Source organism: Caloenas nicobarica, chromosome 1, assembly GCF_036013445.1.
Source record: "Caloenas nicobarica isolate bCalNic1 chromosome 1, bCalNic1.hap1, whole genome shotgun sequence".
NCBI classification, from domain to species: domain Eukaryota; kingdom Metazoa; phylum Chordata; class Aves; order Columbiformes; family Columbidae; genus Caloenas; species Caloenas nicobarica.
Window position 1 is genome coordinate 81,838,925 of NC_088245.1, and position 19,069 is coordinate 81,857,993.

The 19,069-nt window shown below is 35.6% G+C and overlaps 1 protein-coding gene across 1 annotated transcript in view; it reads left to right on the forward strand.

Annotated features, from left to right (window-relative positions):
• PLCZ1 (phospholipase C zeta 1) overlaps positions 1-19,069 on the forward strand; it is a 56,235-nt gene that overhangs the window by 13,295 nt on the left and 23,871 nt on the right. Inside the window, exons 4-8 of the mRNA XM_065653408.1 lie at positions 912-1,113; positions 2,765-2,909; positions 4,371-4,523; positions 16,246-16,473; positions 18,640-18,796. Of these exons, the coding sequence (XP_065509480.1) occupies positions 912-1,113; positions 2,765-2,909; positions 4,371-4,523; positions 16,246-16,473; positions 18,640-18,796 (885 nt within the window). The remainder of the gene's footprint in view (positions 1-911; positions 1,114-2,764; positions 2,910-4,370; positions 4,524-16,245; positions 16,474-18,639; positions 18,797-19,069) is intronic.

Here is a 19,069-nt window from a genome sequence, read left to right on the forward strand (position 1 = left end):
TTGACAAAAGTTTCTATGCATTGACCTCTAAGTTCTTGTTAACATAAAGTGATCTTGGTTTACTAGCCTACTATGGTGACGATAATAAGGTCATTTGAGAGTCAGAACTGGGCAAAATCCCTGAATAATTCAAACTAGCTTATCTTTTGAAGCAAAGCTGACTTCTGAGATCATATCATTTGCAAAGTTATTACATTTGAACCATGACATTGGAGAAGCAGTTGGCAGTATAATGGATCTGTTTGTCATTAAATCAGTTAAAACCAAAATGAATGGTATGACTATCACTGTTATGGAGGCAATTAGCACTTTTTGTTTTAGATGCAGTAAGATAATAAGCTTGATTTGCAATTCCTCTTTGTGGGCTGTCATTTATTTTGTTAAGATGCTATTTTTATTTCAAATACTTCTAATTAAAACATTATTTCACCAGTATTTATTTGGGATTTTCTGCCGCTGAGGAAGATATTTGGTGCTAGGTATCATAGTTTCTGCACCATTATTTTGACAGTCTCCAACTGACATTTTGGAGAACAATTCCTGTTCTTTCTACAGAGAAAAGATTCTCTTTGTGCATTGACTGGTATGTTACCTTCCAAAACTAAACGACAAATATTTTCCTTTATATTTAATTAGGACTACTGCAAACTCTTCTCACTGGTGTCCACAGAAGAATAAAAATGTCAGAACACATTTATTCCGTCTCATAATTTTGAAACACAGCAATTCATCTCCAGAATTGCACACATCTGATATTTGTGTTTATATTGTTTGTTATGAATTTTAAAAAGCATTATGCTGTATAACCTTTAGCAATGTTCAGAATTGGCTATTAAAATTATGGAAAGTACACAGATATCACCATCAGTTCAACTTCCTATCAGAAATTTTTTGCTTTCTTTTGTATTCAGTCAGGAAAAGAAGACAGATCTCATTTGAAGGATTTATAAGGTACCTGAGCTCAGACGACTGTTCGGTATTTAAAAAAGATCACAGGACTGTCTACCAAGATATGAACCAGCCATTATGTGACTATTTTATTTCGTCTTCTCACAACACCTACTTGATATCTGACCAACTAATAGGGCCCAGTGATTTATGGGGATATACCAGGTACGGAGATACTGGGTTTTAATATTTTAAACTGTTGTGGGTTTTTTTTGTTTTGTTTTGTTTTTTTTTTAAGGAATACTAAGTCACATTCGATCCTGCTTGGCAACAAGGAACAAACTCATCAAAGATACAAGTAGAAAATGCAACAGTGGTATTTTATTTTATGCGTACACTTTTCAATATATGTGCCAAACCATCTGTTCATAGTCTGGAAACAATCTATTTTTTGCACATACATCTCAAAAAATCGGCCTTGCAGCAAATGGAATGTGTAGTATGCTGCACAGTATGTGACTAATTCAGTTTTTAATCTCAACCTGTCATGCAGAAATAAAAAAATTCCCTGAAATAAATGTAAAATTCCTAGGCAAATTCTAATCTGATCAATATACAGGACTTTAAGGACACAGTATGATGGAATACGTCAAGGATATCTGTAATCAGTGTATGTTGCAATGTGGTCAGTTTAGAGGCAAGAACAACATCAAAAAATGGATATTATAGTAGCCAGGAGAGAGAAGAAACTTTGTCTTTAAATGTGCAGCATATGACTCCAAGAAGAGACGGAAAGCAGGATGCCTTATTGCCAAGACACACTTAGAAGAAATGGTCGGGGAAGGAGAAAATGGGTTATGTGATAAAGGTAATGCAGAGGGGAATTTGGAAGACAGGTGTCCAGCATTCCATACCTTTGTACTACTTTAATGATGTGAAAGCAGTTGGAAGCTTCATCTATCTGAACTTTTTTGTTTTGGTTGTTCTCTGGATATTCTATAGTGGCTTGCAAGCATCAGAAACACTAGTGATTTTATTTCTAACAGTATTAAAAATATTATATTAATAGTCCATTGCTTTAAGTAATTGAAAAGAAGGTATAAATGCCCTCTCTTCCTCTTTACCTACTATTTGTGTAAGGAAAATATAAAATGCTGAAGCAACCTGGAAGCATCTTTGAGATATCGTTAGCATGTAAATGGCAGCATGTAAAAGACAGATTGTTAATTATGTTAAATAGTCTACAAGAAATGTTTAAATTAATAACAGGCCAAATATTAGAAATCTAAGACCTTTAAGGGGTGCCATTAACATATTAAAAACTAAACCAGAGTAAATTTAAGGCATCTGAGAAAATTTAACAATCCCCCTTAGAAATAAGGTGGAGGGAGAACAACTGAATTATGTAAAGACCAAGCAAAACCTGATCTGCAAGTGTGATGCTGTTATTATCAAGTATAATGATTCTCAAACATGTAGACAAATCCTGGAATAGTATTAAAAAAGGTCCTTTCAAAATTTCCTACTCTATTTGAAGCAACATTTTTCCATCATTTCACAATTCTTTTACTTAAATCTTTGACCTTTGTTTTTAGTCTCTTAATGAAGGTTATTTGGACAATCCATCTTATTCCTTGGTGCTCTAATAGAGTTTGTTACCTAGCATGCCAAGATAAACAACAGAAAATAGAACTATCTCATGTCAGTATAATTATATAGGATTTATTTTCTTTTGTGATGAAAAAGTAGTTTTTCTGTGCAATTATTCAATGTGCTTGTAATCAGAAATAAAGTGACTTGTATAAGAGTGTGGTATCTTTCTTTTCACTGTTTGTTGTTTGGTTTTTGTTTTGTTTTTGTTTTGTTTTTTTTGAAGTGCCCTCTTAAAAGGATGCCGTTGCCTGGAAATTGACTGCTGGGATGGCTCCAACAATGAACCTGTTGTGTATCATGGTCACACTTTAACAAGCAAAATTCTTTTTCGTGCTGTAATTCAAGTGGTAGACAAGTACGCATTTATGGTATGTGTACATACTTATATAGGTATGTTGGTTAACAAAGCCCAGGGATATGATTGCTGTCAGAGATTCCCCAGGGTAAAAAAATATGAAACAGAGACAGTGCTTGTGGTTGTTGAAATAAATTACAGGGAAATTGTGCTATCTGTTCTTAATATCTTTTTTACATATTCTGTTGATAATGATTATAAACCAAACTTTGTGCAAGGAATTCACAAGATCTTGCTCAGATTGTTAGATGGAATTCTCACCTGAGGTCATTTAAGCAAGGACTGAATATAAAGTGATCAGTTACTTCAGAATCAGTCTGATGTTTTACTCCTCCTTTATTATACCTTTTCATTTTTTTACCGCCCTTATTCTTATCTTGCTGTCAGTCTGCCTTATGACCTGTGCTTGAATTTACAAAATAGAGAAAAATGTTAGATTATAGCTGAGTCTGAGACTCACTCTGTTTTCCATTTCCTCTGTTTTTACTTTGAATTCAAGGCCTGTTAAAGGTTACCGTCTACTGCGGTCTTTTTGTCAGATGACTCATTAGGCCAATGTCCCCTCTGCCTATCTCTGGCAAAGCAGCAAGAGCTGGAGAGCTTTTGGCACTGTCTCAGTCTTTTGTATACATTCCTGGCAAAACTCCTACTCAAATGAAGTCCTGAATGACTATTAAGATAGTGCCTTCAGGCTAGCAGTAGTTGTGTGAATACATACACCTATGATCATACATTTATATGGACATTCATATATACTTATATCCTTCTCAGAATTAAGCAAAGCTATATTTTTCTGTCCTGATTTCTATACAAAATTTAATTAGCCTCCAATTTTAAAATATAATGAAAACATAAATATGGTTTTATTTCACTGTTTTTCACAACTCATTAGATGTAACTCACCTGTTTTTGCTAATACACAGCATATTACACTTAACTGTAATATAAACTTCATTTATTTTCTCTTCACTTTCTTTACATCCAACACTAACTGGTATGTTAAATACCTCTGATAAAGAATTTTCTATGGATTATTGGACAAATACACTTCAACGTGTGCTTTCCAAGTATCAGCACAGATATTACCTGGTTTCTCTAATGAAGTATTATGTTTTTTTTAAGTGATCTTAAGCCAAGAAAGGTTGGACCAGATGATCCTCAAAGTCCCTTTCAATCTATTTTTTTTTTTAATCTCTGCATATGTCTAGCCATGTTTAACTCTCCTAAGCTTATTGAGGATGCAATTTTTTCTCTTCTTCTGTTGTACTTTCTCTTTTCTGTAAATATTGTGAGGTTTTTTATTATCTTACTGAGCTGAAATGACTGACCTATATTCTGAAAGTTTTGAAAATAAAAGAAAATGCAGATTATTAAGGGGACTTTTGTAAGATATTTTGGGAAATCAGAAATTTTGGGAGGAAGATGTTCTCCTTTTTATTTATTAATAATAAAAGCCTTTAAATTTTGCTGCCAGGCATCTGACTATCCAGTGGTACTGTCTTTGGAGAACCACTGCAGCCCTACGCAGCAGGAAGTAATAGCAGAACATTTACAAAATACTCTAGGTGACAAACTTCTTACTTCAACACTTGGTGATCCAGAAGTGACTCAACTACCTTCCCCTGAGGTAACAACCTTGATTTTCTCTGTAAAAGACAGGGAAAAAACTCTAGTTTTGTTTTTTGTTTTTAATTTTCTGAAACTGAATTTATGAAACTGCTCATGTGGGGTCTGAAATAGACTTCAAGTGCTAACAAAAAGTAATTAAACAACACAAAAAAATCACACGAAAAGATAAAGAAAAGACAAAGCAAAAATTAAACATGCGGACTGATATAGAAGGTTTTGTTTAAAGGAAAAGTATTTTCAGTACAATGTTGCAGCATGTTTTTGTTAAAAGCTAACATACTAACATTTTGCAAAGCCTTAGATCTTGCAGTTCACATCAATCCAACATGTGGTGCTTTGGATGCATTAAAAGCTTTATTTTATTTTATAAAAGTTTTATTTTATTTTATACACAAATACAGTTAAGTTTGCCTCCTCTCTTTTCTCTGAAATGAGGCTTCTGGTGTTTTAGTTTTAAAAGGAGAAACAAAATATAAATTTTTAAACAACATTGTGCTTTGAAACAAAATTTTAAAATATTTTCTTTAAGCATATTATGGTATCTTTTTTTTTTTCTGCTAATTTATTTTTTATTCCTTAGATTGAAAGAATGTCCTGAAATTTAAACATGTTATTGAAATGGAAACCAGAATCTAAATTTTTTTGTCAAAAACAATGTTGATGGAACTATTTCATCGAGTTCTGTTACTGCAAAAACATTCTCTCTTTCTCAGTGTTTGTCAGCTGGTGGTTTGAGACCCCTGGGATATGAAGTCAGAAAAAGCAACTAGATGAGTGTTGAAAATTTTCTTGCAAACTAAAACAAATTAATTCCATTGTTTTAGTCTTTGCACATAATTTTCTTTCAAGGACAAAAGATTTTTTTTTAATCTCTTACAACACAAATACATGCATACATACAAAATAGGTACTTGAGCTTGTCACTGTTATCAGTGATATATCAGATTTTTTTATACCTTTTTTTCAGTAATCAAAAAAGGAACAATGCAAATGAAAATGTGGGGAGGAAACACTGTCATAAGGAAGGACAACACACATGTCTTTTTTTAAAGGAGTTATCATGGAAAAAAACATTTGGAAGTGGTGTGTCCAAAAGTCTTGCTACAGTATTACTATACTGTTATATTTTCATAGCAATGCTGTAAATATGTCTAATATCTATCTTAATAAATTTCTCAGTAAGGCAATGTATTTTTTTAGATTGTAGCATTATATTTTTTATATCACACTCCCCATTATCACTTTGCAAACCTGAAAACTGTTCTGTAAAGTAGAACAAAAGATAAACTGTATTAAACATGAGGGTTTGTTTTAAAGCTTCTCATAGCATAGCCGCGTTTGGTCTAACAGATGTTGAAGGATCATATGTTCTCTGTAGCAAGCACAAAATCAGTGTACTGCATCTGAATCATGGAGTCACATACTTAGAAATACTACTACTTAAAAATACTACTTTCTATGAGATATGTCCCTTACCATATGTTTCCTGTGATATATGGAATTCCTACTTCATATTTCCATAGCTTGGAGTTTTCTTAAGTCAGCTCTGTAGAATTATTTGCCAGAAAATGCATTGGTGGGTTCCATATCTATTCCTCACTTAAATGTATGCGGTTCAGGTGAGATTCATTCTATTGAACTTTTAATCTTTTAAAGTTATATGAAATGTATTCTACATCTATGTAATATGCAAGAGTTACCTAAATAATACCACTGCCCTCAGGTGATTTACAGAAGTCTGAATTTAATAAATCATTATGTTGAGAATGAACAAGGATTAGGATCATCTCCATTTCTCCTAGCTGCTCTGATCAAATATGTAACAAAAATCATTAGGATTTTATTTTGTGATAGAAATATGTAGTTATGATTAAATTTGAAATAGAGTAGTAAGCTTGACTTTTGGCTAGCATCTTTTTGAAGAACCACTTTTGGTCCATGTTCAAAAGGAGTTTAGTGGCATCACATCCTTAAACCATGGAACGTGGTGCATATTCAAGGCCTGGGTAAATTCATTATCATTTGAGTGAGTCAGATGCTGAACTTAGTCTCAAGCCTGCTTTACTTAAGCACTGCAAAATAGATGTTACGGAACTATAAATGATGAATTTAAAATGCTGTTGGTAAGAAGGGTTCTCAGTATAAAAAAAATAGTTGCCACCTATATAATATACTATTCCACTTTTTTCAAGACAGAGCACTAGCAAGACAGGGAAGAAGCTACTGCATCTTGTATGGTTCTACAGGAACCCAACTGGTAAAGCTATCCCAGGAAGAAAATGGTATCAGAGGTGTTAACATCAGTAACAGCATAAAAGCATTGTTCTTTAAACATGACAGCCTTCTGGTTTCTAATATAGGTCCAAGAAAATACAGTGTCAGGATGGTTAATGTTCATTGTAATTGCCCAGATATGAAATTTGTTCAACAGAATGATAAGTGTTCATTGATGTGGCTGAAGCACAGTAAATGCACTTGCATAGAGGCTGATGCAACTGATAACCTGATAACTCATTTTTTAAAAAATTACCATGAATAATGCACTCAAGGGAAATGGTGTACCTCCCTACATGAGTACTTCGACTAGCAAAATTCTTATCAGACACCTGTATCTATCTCTACTGTATTCACACACAACACAAAGGGAAAGCTTTGAAATCAGTTTCCTCTTTTGAAATTTTCCTACATAACTCATCTGTATATGTGAACCTGTATCTTTCATTGAATATTGAAATTTTAAAAAATAAGAACTAGAAAATATTTTAAAACAAGTAACATTTTTAAAAGAAATTATAATTTAACCTACTAACAGGTCTGAAGTTTTCTTAGTACAGTCCTGTTCAGCATGTTCTGTGGTCAACATACATTACTTTTTTATTATTAGATCATATTATTCTTTATTATTGGAATTATATAGTCATAGAATAGTTTGCATTGGAAGGGACCTTCCAAGGTCATTTAGTTCAACACCCCTGCAATGAGCAGGGACATCAACTAGATCTGGTTGCTCAGAGCCCTGTCCAGCCTGGTCTTGAATGTCTCCAGGGATGGCGCATCTACCACCTCTCTGGGCAATCTGTTCCAGTATTTTACCACCCTCATTGAAAAAAATTTCATTATGTCTAACCTTTAGATTAAAACCATTACCCCATGTGATATCACAACAGGCCCTGCTGAAAAGTCTGTCCCCATCTTTCTTATAGGTGCCCTTTAAGTACTGAAAGACCACAATAAGGTGCCCCCAGAGCCTTCTCTTCTCCAGGCTGAACAACCTCAACTCTCTCAGCCTGTCCTCACAAGAGGGGTGTAGCATCCCTCTGATCATCTTGGTGACCTCCTTTGGACCCTCTCCAACAGGTCCATGTCTCTCCTGTACTGAGGGCTCCAGAGCTGGATGCAGGACTCCAGGAGGGGTCTCAGCAGAGTGGAATAGAGAAGCAGAATCACCTCTCTGGACCTGCTGGCCACGTTCCTTTTGGTGCAGCCCAAGATATGACTGGCCGCCTGGGCTGCAAGTGCACATTGCCAGCTCATGTCCAATCTTTCATCCACCAGTACCCCAAAGTCCTTCTCCGCAGGGCTGCTCTCAATCCCTTCATCCCCCAGCCTGTATTGATACCGGAGGTTGCCCCGACCCAGGTGCAGGACCTTGCACTTGGTCACTTGGCCTTGTTGAACTTCAGGAGGTTCACATGGGCCCACTTCTTGAGCTTGTCCAGGTCCTTCTGTTTGGCATCACATCCCTCATGTGTATCAGCTGCACCACTCAGCTTGGTGTCATCCACAAACTTGCTGAGGGTGCACTTGATCCCACTGTCTATGTCATTGATGAAGATGTCAAACCATACTTGCCCCAGTATGGACCTTTGAGGGACATCACTTGTTACCGGTGTCCATTCAGACATTGTGCCATTGACCGCTACTCTCTGGGTGTGACCATTCAGCCAGTTCCTCATCCACCCAACAGTCCACCCATCAAATCCATACCTCTCCAATTTAGAAAGAACGATATTGTGGGGGACCATGTCAAAGTCCAGATAGACAGCATCCATAGCCTTTCTTTTGTCCACTGATGTAGTTACTTCATTGCAGAAGGCCACTAGGTTGGTCAAGCAGGACTTGCCATTGGTGAAGCTATGCTGGTTGTCTCAAATCACCTCCCTGTGCCTTAGCATAGCTTCCAAGAGGATCTCTTCCATGATCTTCCCAGGCACAGAGGTGAGGCTGACAGGACAGTAGCTCCTGGGGTCCTGCTTTCTTTCCTTTTTAAAAATGGGTGCGATGTTTCCCTTTCTCCAGTCACCAGGGACTTCATCTGACTGCCAGGACTTCTCAAATATCATGGAGAGTGACTTGGCAACTACATCAGCCAGTCTCTTCAGGACTCTGCGATGCATCTAATCAGGTCCCACGGACTTATGTATGTTAGCTTTTTCCTTAGCATGTTTATTGGATATACTTTTAAAGTCTGTTCTAAATATTAACTTTAAATTATTATTCAGTGTTGCTTTATTTTTTTAGGCTGTTATGCTGTCTTATATTAAAGCAAAATAAAAATAGGTAGTGAATTGCTTATATGCTAAAATATTTTCTTATTTTGATTATAAATGAAGTTCAGTATTAAGGTGAATATACTTCAAGTCACTTTACTATGTGTGTATATATGTATATATATATTAATTTAATTACTCTTAGTTTAAAAATTAAAGTATCTGGATGTACAGTGTCTTACCTCAATTTTCCCTACAATCTTGTTTACCTTCTTGTGTCATATTCACTGACACTGAATTGAGCTCCACCCTCCTTCCTTCTGGTTGGATCTTGGCAAAGAAGACGGGAGGGATTGAAAAGGTATATATGCTCTGTTAGAAAATGTTCCAATAGGACACAGCACAAACCTCTTTATTTCTACACATGCCTTACATGCCTATAAATGCAACAGGTATACTTCTGTCCCTCAAGTCCTCTGATCATCTGCATCACAACAAGGTATTGATCACTTAGTTGTCTCCTCTTGTGTTCATAACCTGTGCTGTTGCATTCTTTGCTAGGCTTTTTTTTAACAACTTGCTTGTAGGATCCCTCAGAGATTGGGCTCTAGACTAACCAGTTCAGTCCTACTTCCCTTTTCTCTCAGATCTCTTTGGCAAGGACCTTCAACATCCAGTTTCTCCCTGTCACATGAGACTGAAACATTATGTTTCTTGAGTTGGAAATCTTTCTCATCTGACAGCTGCTATTGTTCCGATTTTTGCTCCTCCTGTGAAAAAGTACATGCAGCTCATGAAAGGCTTCCTTTTAATATCCACTTCTCATTGTTCTTCAAGATCTGAACCATATGGTGCCCTTATCTGTACATGTAGTGGAATATCACGTAATTTCTCCAAACACTTCATAGAAACATTTGCCAATTACAGGTTCTTGTTTAGATCTTGGAGGTCTGGAAATCTCCATGGAGATAATTTTCTCCTCTGTGGTCTGATTAATCTCCTACTTCTTTTCTAAGTAGATTTTGTGCTATACTTTTATCAGCTGAGATGATTGCGTGTGTTTGGAAGAAGGATTAAAATGCAGAGCAAACCCACTCTTAGCTGTTTCCTTGGACCAGAGCTCATGCATGATGTCTCCTACCATTATAATTTTAAGTGAAAATCACAAGGAGGTCCAGAAAAGAAAATTGGATGGTCACTGAAAGCTACTGCTGTCTGCTTTTTCTCAACACCCATTTACTCTGAAACCCAAACCCAGAAAATTTCAGGAAAATAGTTTTTTTACATCTTGTTCTCAGACATATGTTCACCCTGTAGCTGACTATATTAGTACTGTTAATTCCCTGGAATATTACTGTGTTCTGTAACATCTCAACAGACCATTCTTCCTCTACATGTAGAGGAAAGAGAAGGCTTTTGCACTGTTCCATTCTTTCACATCCCACTTATCCACTGAGATAAACTGAAGCCACACTTCAGCTTCACTGATCTCTTTGACTGTGTCTATCCTCTCACCTCCTTGCCATGCAGAAATTTTGCCACCCAGAGCAACAGACCCACTGCAATCTTCTTGCAGTCTTGGCCACTATGGTGATTCTAAAGAGATTTCATGAACTTCCTTTAATATTCACTGGATTATCAGGTCCTTTGAATCAGTTCTTACGTTAAATTATGTTTGGCATCACTGACTGGCACCAGAGACCTCTGCCGATTGCACCAGCCCTCCTGGATTATGCTGATATAAAGTGAACAGAACGTGGTATCTTGTGCAGCAATTTGTAGATGAATCTAGAAAATCCGAGAAGATAAATTTTTTCTTACCCTGCTGAATCCCTCCTCTCTAATAGGTTTGACAGCTACTGAAAGAAACATGCCTCAAATGTAAGACATAAAAAATAATGTAAATGCATTGATGCTTTTGATGAAGGTGTGTTTCTCAATTATTTTTCATCGTAGTACATCAAGCTACCTTACACTGCTGTCATGGTATATACATGAAGTACTTAGAAATTTTGCATTATTTGCAGGTTTCCTATCACAAAATTGGAAAGACATATTGATGCATTGTTAACTGACAGTAAAGTGGCAGCTATTGTTATTTTGCAAGTCATCTTCAATGTTTACCACACAGTTGCAAGATCAAGTACTAAGTTGTGGTGGTTTAGAAGCATTTCTGGCCATGATATCCAAGGTTTGCCCATAGTTACTAAAGCTATCCTACCTAAATTAAAGGAACTATTTAATAATCTCTTTGAGAAAGATTCATAGAAGGTCTCTGGTAGAACTTTATGCTATCTGGGAATTTTAAATCCTACTATTATATTAGGGGGAAAACCAACTAACCCTGTAGCCAGGATTCCTCCTTCACCTTTTTCTTCCCCTGTATCTACTCAGTATACAAACGAGCTTTCCATATGCAGTCATTGTTTTCCCAGAATAGTCATGGTTTTCCATGAATGCATCAGTCCGGATGAATCAAGTACAACAGTCTTTGACATCTAGATATAACATTTGAGTGGACGTCTAAGAGATTCATGTTGCTACTACAATTTCTTCCATTCTCTGTAAAGACCTGTCTCACTGAGAAACTTTTAAAACTTGGTCATACCTGGCTGTCTATAATCTCTGACAAATAGTTACTTATGGCTGTCTGTAATGTCTGACAAAGAGGTAACAGTCTGATGAAGCTGTGGCTACACAATTCAACTTTCAGTCTAACCATCTTCAAAATTTCGTCTCCCATACCTTTATGGGGTTTTACAGTCTTATTTTCTTGTCATTGAAAAAGTAGGGCATGAAGATTTTCACTCAGAAATTGAAGATCAAGACTGCTTTAGCATATATAATTCTGTTGCTTCAGTGATGAGACTCATTGCTATTTTTTGACCTACAAATCACATATGCAAATGTCTTGATCAAGTCTTTACATCAGAAATATATTTGCTCCTCAGCAGGTCGAAAACATTTCCAGTCCACTATTTTGCGTTTCAATCTACCTTTAGCATCTATTCTTCAAAAAAAATGGGAAGATGTTGAAAATGTTGCATGCCTTGGTGATGACCTCAAAACCAAGAAAGTCAATATTGTTTGTAATAAAATTTCTGGATTCTTTAGATTGGGCTCAGGCTTTTCTCCGTGGGGCACAGTGAAATGGCTAGAGGCAGTTGAGAACAAACCGGAATACAAGGAATTCCATTTAAACACGAGAAAAGTAATTTTTACTGTGAGGATAGTGAGGCACTGGAGCAGGTTGCCCAGAGATGTGATGGAGTCTCCATCTTAGAGATACTCAAAACCTGACTGAACACAGCCCTAACTCTTATTGACCCTGCTTTGACCAAGAGGGTCGGACTAGATGGTTTCCAGGAGTTCCTTCCAAACTCAGTCATTCTGTACTTAGATCATATGTCTTCCTGGTTTGACCTTGGACCTGCCTAGTGACTTGTCTGTCAGTCACTGGGCTGCTTCCTGAAACTTGCCTGCCACCACCAGACCTGCTCTACTTGTTTTACTGTTGCCCTAGTTGGTGAGATCATTACCCCACGCCTGCCATCACCCCCAGCTCCTAGGTTACCTTGTGTAGCTGCTGGTCCTTGTTGCTCTCTGAGTTGTTGCTGATTCTTGAATGAGAAGCAGCAGGTTGGTTGATAGTGATTTGCAACAGATTTGCAGGTCATTTACACCCAATTTTTTTGACTTAAAAGTGTCTAAGAAATGGAAAATCATCTGCACTAGAACTTTTTCCAAGACTACTGTCAGATGTCTTTTTGAGACCATGGTTGGGAAAGTCTGTATGTGTTTTCATATTTCTCTTACATCTGATGGAGTCCTCAGGTAAAACAGGGCAAGACATCGCCAGCTAGGGGTCCTGTTTTTCAATGGGATCTAACATTACTGCCAACAGTTATAATAGGTCAAGCCATCAGCAAACTCATACTTTCTCTGTCTTTGAAGCTTCTTTCCTGAGTGTCACTCTTTCAGGTAGACAAACGAGAAATAATACCTTACAAAACTGTTTTTAAGCACAGAGCGTTTCTTAGAACACATACACTTTAACCCAGCATCATGACAGGTTTTCACTTCATCCAGAAAATTAGTCTGCCAGTGTCACACCTCCCAATTTCTATCTTTAGGCATGTTTTCCCCTTTTTAAAAAATACATTTTTAATAAAAGGACATTTAGATTCTCTCATGTATTTTGTGTCTACTGCAAAGCACAACACAGAATTGGAATTTTCAATGTAGGGGACTCCTCACTAGGTGACTGTATCTTATGAAATGTTGTTATGAGATAGCTAAAAAGGTGGGTCTGGTATAGTTAATATCCATCTAACTAGAGCTCAGATGTTACTGGTAGTATTGATTTGAAATATCTCGATAACTGTGATTTATAAGGCTGCCACAAAGACAGCCCTTCACACTTTCACTAAGCATGATTCTCTTCTTGAATTGTAGAAGAATGCTGGTGTTGGGGGTTTTTTAACAGTTGCACTTAACAAAAGTGTCCAGTCATTTTCAACATAAATTTGGTCAATGACTCAAAAGCTTCCTTCATGCTAGACTTTATGGAAGGTGTCACATCTTAACCCTATATCAATATTTAAGACAGTAATATAATTCTTGAAATAAAAAATATGTAAAACTTTAAACTGATTTCAACCTTGTTAGTTAGCAATATTTTCAGGATTTTATGTTGCTCTTACTAAGCACCTACAGGTGGTCAGGAGAGGAGAAGAGAGAAAAACATGCTAAGTTTAAATAAAGGAAGATATTATCTTTTTAATACTCATGACCCAAATCCAGGGTTTATTCTCTACATTTCTGAGGACTGAATTTTTTTCCCTTTTTTCATTAATTGCAGTGATCAGGAGGTGGGTTTGCCTGATCCTTTCCAAAGTGCTTGTGATTTTGTCTTAGAGTCTTGTATTACTTCAGCTGTTCTGATTTGTGCTGTACACCACGGGAACTAGAATACCTATTTAGTACACTAACTAAGTTTTGTTCATTTAATTATTTAAATATCTGTTCCAACTGATTGTACTTGGAGGCTTTTGCTTATGCCAGTTCCATCATGCTCTAGGAAAGATCAATTATTATTTCACATATTTATTTATTTATTTTTAGTATGCTTACAGTTTATATATAAGTACATAGTAAACGTGTATTTTTAAAATATTTTCTACTTTAAAGTACAAAAGATAAGTTATAGTGACTGTTCAAACTCTCAGGTCATTATCTGCTTAAAAGATAAAAAGATTTGTACAAAAAGATACCACGTGTTTGGCACTGCTGATTACTAATTAAAGAACTCAAATTTCACATAGTCACTAATTTTGTAAGCATACATTTGTCGTCAGTTTTTTTGAAGCTCAGACTTAAAATCCATGGTATATATTTTTCAATTCATGGTTCAATTTCAGTGATTTCAGTTAAGTTTATCGGAATCTTCTTCTGGCCAAAAAATGACAAAATTTATTTTTGCTAGAGTATTTTCTGTAACTTTTTTGAAAAGAGAGCTTGATTTTAGCATGTTATCTTTATAGGAAAAAATATTTGTCCTACCTCAGGGTTTTTACATCTTTGTTAAGAGTTCCTAAACAGAATTTTAGAAACTATCTAACTTAAAACATCATGGCCTATTTTTATATGATGATGCAGATGATGTTGTTTTGTTTTTTTAACATAAAGCAGGTTTAGACACAGGAGGCTGAAATATCCATAGAAAGGTTTTCCTTCCCTTGTATAACAGATTTTTTTTTTTTTTTAACTTGTGGAATTAAATCTTACCTATGAATAACAAAATAGAGGACCAAATGTGAATAGAATTGCTTTTAAATATTGGGAAATATGAAGATGCAGCGAAAAATTCAGAACTCTTTAAAATATGAGTAGCATTACTCACATCAAAACTCTTCTAAAAATACCACAGGAAAAAAAAATGAGTGCATCAATATGAAATGAAGGAAATGTTAAAGGGCATGCTTATTCTGAATCACCAGAGCAGAGAGACTAATCAAATCTTACACTAGTGTGGCATTGATAGATATTAAGCATAGGATATCTCACTCCACTGGTACACTGACAAGCTACTAGTACAAGATCTGAAGTGATAAGGGGATTATCAGCAATGGAGACTGCAAAGTAAATAAATGAAATGTCTATTTTTTTGCCTTTGGCTCTAATTTCTATTACAAATATTTGGGTACATATATATGTATGTTTCTATCATCCATGCTTTTCACATTTACTTAATGGATACCTTAAAACACAATATTTCAATTATCTTTTATTTAATGTATAAATATTTGTTTCTTGTTTCTGTAACCTTCCCAGAAGTATAGCCTTCCTTTTCACTAGTGCATATAAAACTTTAAGGAATATTTTTGTGGATCACTTTATCCAACAACCTAAGCAAGTTCTGTTGCTCACTGTCAGTTCCTGTGTACAGAGATGAATCTCTGCTATATAATAACTGTTTTACTATTAATATTATTTCATGAATCTAAGTGAAATTTATACTCATAGGATCCAGGCTCATAGATGAAAGCCATCTGATTAGAAATGATAACCTTTAATGATTTTTTTCCTGCATACTTTATTTTGGAAATTGAAACATGCCCATTTAAAAATAGAGAAACTGCTTAGGCAATAAATTATCAAACTCTGTTAAGTTCCCTGACTCGGTAATATCAGCGTGAGGATCCACGGCGTAATGACATGACAACGAAAGTTTTAATTTGGTACACTAGATAGATGTGCACAAATGCACTAATCAAATAATGTAACAAATTTCCAGCAGCTGCAATGACAACAACAACAAAAAGCCAATTAATATCAGATACATATCTATAAACGTATAAAGATGGATTAATGCGTAGTAAAAAAATTTACTTCCTGTGTCTTACTTCGCCATCACCTCTAACACTTAACTTCCTACCTTAATCTTGCCCACAGTTTCAGTATCTGTTTATCTGTCTGGTGGAGAGCCTTTTTTCCTGACATGGGCTTAAATATTCATATTCTGTTTTGTGCTTTGATCCCCAGGTTCTGTTTGTTTTACTTGCTTTTGACTTCTGCCTCACTGATACCTATCTTAACTTCATTGTCTTACCTCACTTCATTATATTTAATAAACAGCTTTGAACGTGGGTCAAGCAATATCTGCATATGAAAACCTGCAATTAGTCCATACATCATTTTAGTCACTACTGTTTAACCTCTTTTGTACAGGCATTAAAATTCAAAATTCTGATAAAAAATAAAAAAGTTGGAACAATTGAGGAAGGTATGCTCAGGAGAAATCTTGACCGTCAGGGTGAGACAGTAGAAATTACTGATTCTGAAAATCTGTCTGATGAAGATGAGACTGATGAAACAGCCCCTCTTTGCCCAAAGAGTGATTCCACAAAAAGAAAAAGTGACCGTAGATCTTCACCCCCACCTCGGAAAAAAGCAAAGGTAATTTTAATCTCGACTGAATTTAGAAAACATATAGATGTATTCCAGCCCAACATTTTTTTAAAAAAGAAGGAATTTATTATCTTATAATAGAGACTAAATTTAAAAGGTAGGCTTTAAAAAAACTTAGAGCAATATATTTCGAAATAATATTTTTTGACTCAAGGTTTCAGAGTTTTCCTGATTCTTAAAAGACACGCCAAACTGTAGCGTATTTTAGTAGCCAACTAAAAGACAAACTTTCCCTGCACTCCCATTCTGAACTCCACCTGTATTTTTCTCTTTCAAAACTTGTGCTTGTCCCAGGTGCTCAGTACCACAATAGATCTAGTATAAAGTTGCTTGGCTACTTTGTTGGTCTCAAGGAACTCCTGGAGTTATGTGTGGAGAACATTCGTAGCAGTCCCTGATGAAGAAGAATGAAGGACAGAGACAAATATTTCTTCCTGCTGTCCACCAGTCTGTCATGGAAATTTTGAAGAGTTCCCATTCCCCTAGTTTCTTCTGTTCTGGATTTATACATGAAATTAGGTGTAAATTTCTGGCTGTTCTAAAACATTTTTAAGCATTTATAATAGAAAAGGTATTTTTACATTTATCATGTAGAGGCAATGTTAAATACTACTTCTGAGACCATAAAAATTGGATGCAATTGACTTTTTAATACTCAAATTTAACTTATTTTTTTAATCAAGTAGTAATTCTCTGCCACAGAAATGTCTTCCTCCATCATGATTCAAACTGCTTATTTCAAATTTATTCAGCAGGCAGGAAGCACCCAGTATCCAGTCACTTTTGCACATCATGCTCTGATTATCTGAATGCCAATAGACTGGCGTTGCTCCTCAGGTGTCATTGGTTTCGCTGAGAGCCAGTGTCTCTTAGTTTCTTTTCTCTAACAGATTTGAAGGTCAAGATCTTTGCTTTTCTTTTTCTTTCCATCTGATATAGAGACATAGTAAAGAAAAATTCTGAGGAAGGATGGAGACTCCCTTGAGCAGGGAATACCAAATTTCCAGATAATAGGGTCATATATATTTGTAACATCATGTTACAGACTAGAATATATACCACATACATCTTAATTAACAGTAGCAACAACAGATGTCTGGTCATGTTTCAAAGGCAGAAGAGAAAATGGTTTCCAGGGTCCCACTCTAGTACTCCGTTGGGGGGTGGGAGAGGATTTGAATCCACACTCAAGATACCTTGGTGATGCTGTCATCTTTGGCTGTCGCTGCCTTCCACATCCTGAGAGTTCTATTATTCTGGAGTTCTGTGCCAGTAGGCTCCTGGTGGTCCTTATGGCACATAGCTCCAGAATAATTAATGCACTTGAACTTTGCATAGTTTAAGAGTCACGAGCAGGAAATCCCTGTTATTTTGTCAGAGGAGAATTAATTGGTCTTCAAAAGCTTTCAGGGAATGTAAACATTATTAGTGCTATCAGCTCTTTGCTGGTTACTACCACTGATTAGTTCACAAGTTCAAATAAACAGAAGAGGTCACATAGTACCTCAGTTTAAGAGATAAGACCCTAATAAAATTTCAGTTGCTTCATTGTATAGTGGCCTTTGCTTTTGCTTGCTTTGGTAATGGAGTAAGACTAAAGAAAAACTTTGGCCAAATAACTTTCCATCTTCATTAAGAACAGAGTTTTCCTAACTTCAGAGAAATATTTGGAGGAATATACGTATGACTGATTCGCTTGGCATGGTAAAATATTCTCCTCCTATTCTACATTTTGTTGTTGAGTTTGTGCCATTCATGTATAGATCCTCCTGCTCTTTTTTATATGGACATATATTTTAAATAAGTAATGTTGAGAGCCATTAAAAATTATGTTAGTTTACATACCAGTCTCAGAAGCAGGGAAATGATAAAGCTGTCCAACAGAACACTGTGCTAGGAACCACTGGAAACATGTCTCCATTCACACTACATCTACTATGATGAACATAGAGACAATAACCTTAATTGCCTCTGACTGAATTAACTCTCACTATCAAGTAATATCTTAAGCTCAGATATTCATTACTTGTGACACATTTTCCCATGCTTTATGCATCCAAAATGACAGTTTTTTCTGAATTGTTAATAATAATACTTAAACAGATGTTACTGTAATTTTGTTATTCTTCCATTTTTTTATCTTATGATTATTAGATGAAGAAGATAAAACTTGCCCTTGCGTTGTCGGACCTTGTGATTTATACCAAATCTCAGAAGTTTGTGAGCTTCGAGCATTCCCTAGAAAATCAGAAGTGCTATGAAAATAATTCGATTGGGGAGGTTCGAGCACGAAAATTTATAAAAAATTCAGGTAATTTCTTTTTATTTAATCAGATAAAAGTCACGATGGTGCTATGGTTCACTGCTTAGGCACTGGAAGGGTTAAAATTTTATGAAACACATGCTGTACAGTTTCTTTTGGTTGGTTTTATTACATTGTTTTAGAAATAGTTTTATTTGGGTTTAGAAATAATTTTATTTGGTTGATTTTATTATATTGGTTTAGAAATATCTTGTCATTTGCACTGCATTTTTGTATTTCAGTTGTTTTTGTGAGGAAAATTGAAACCCACCTTTGTTTTAC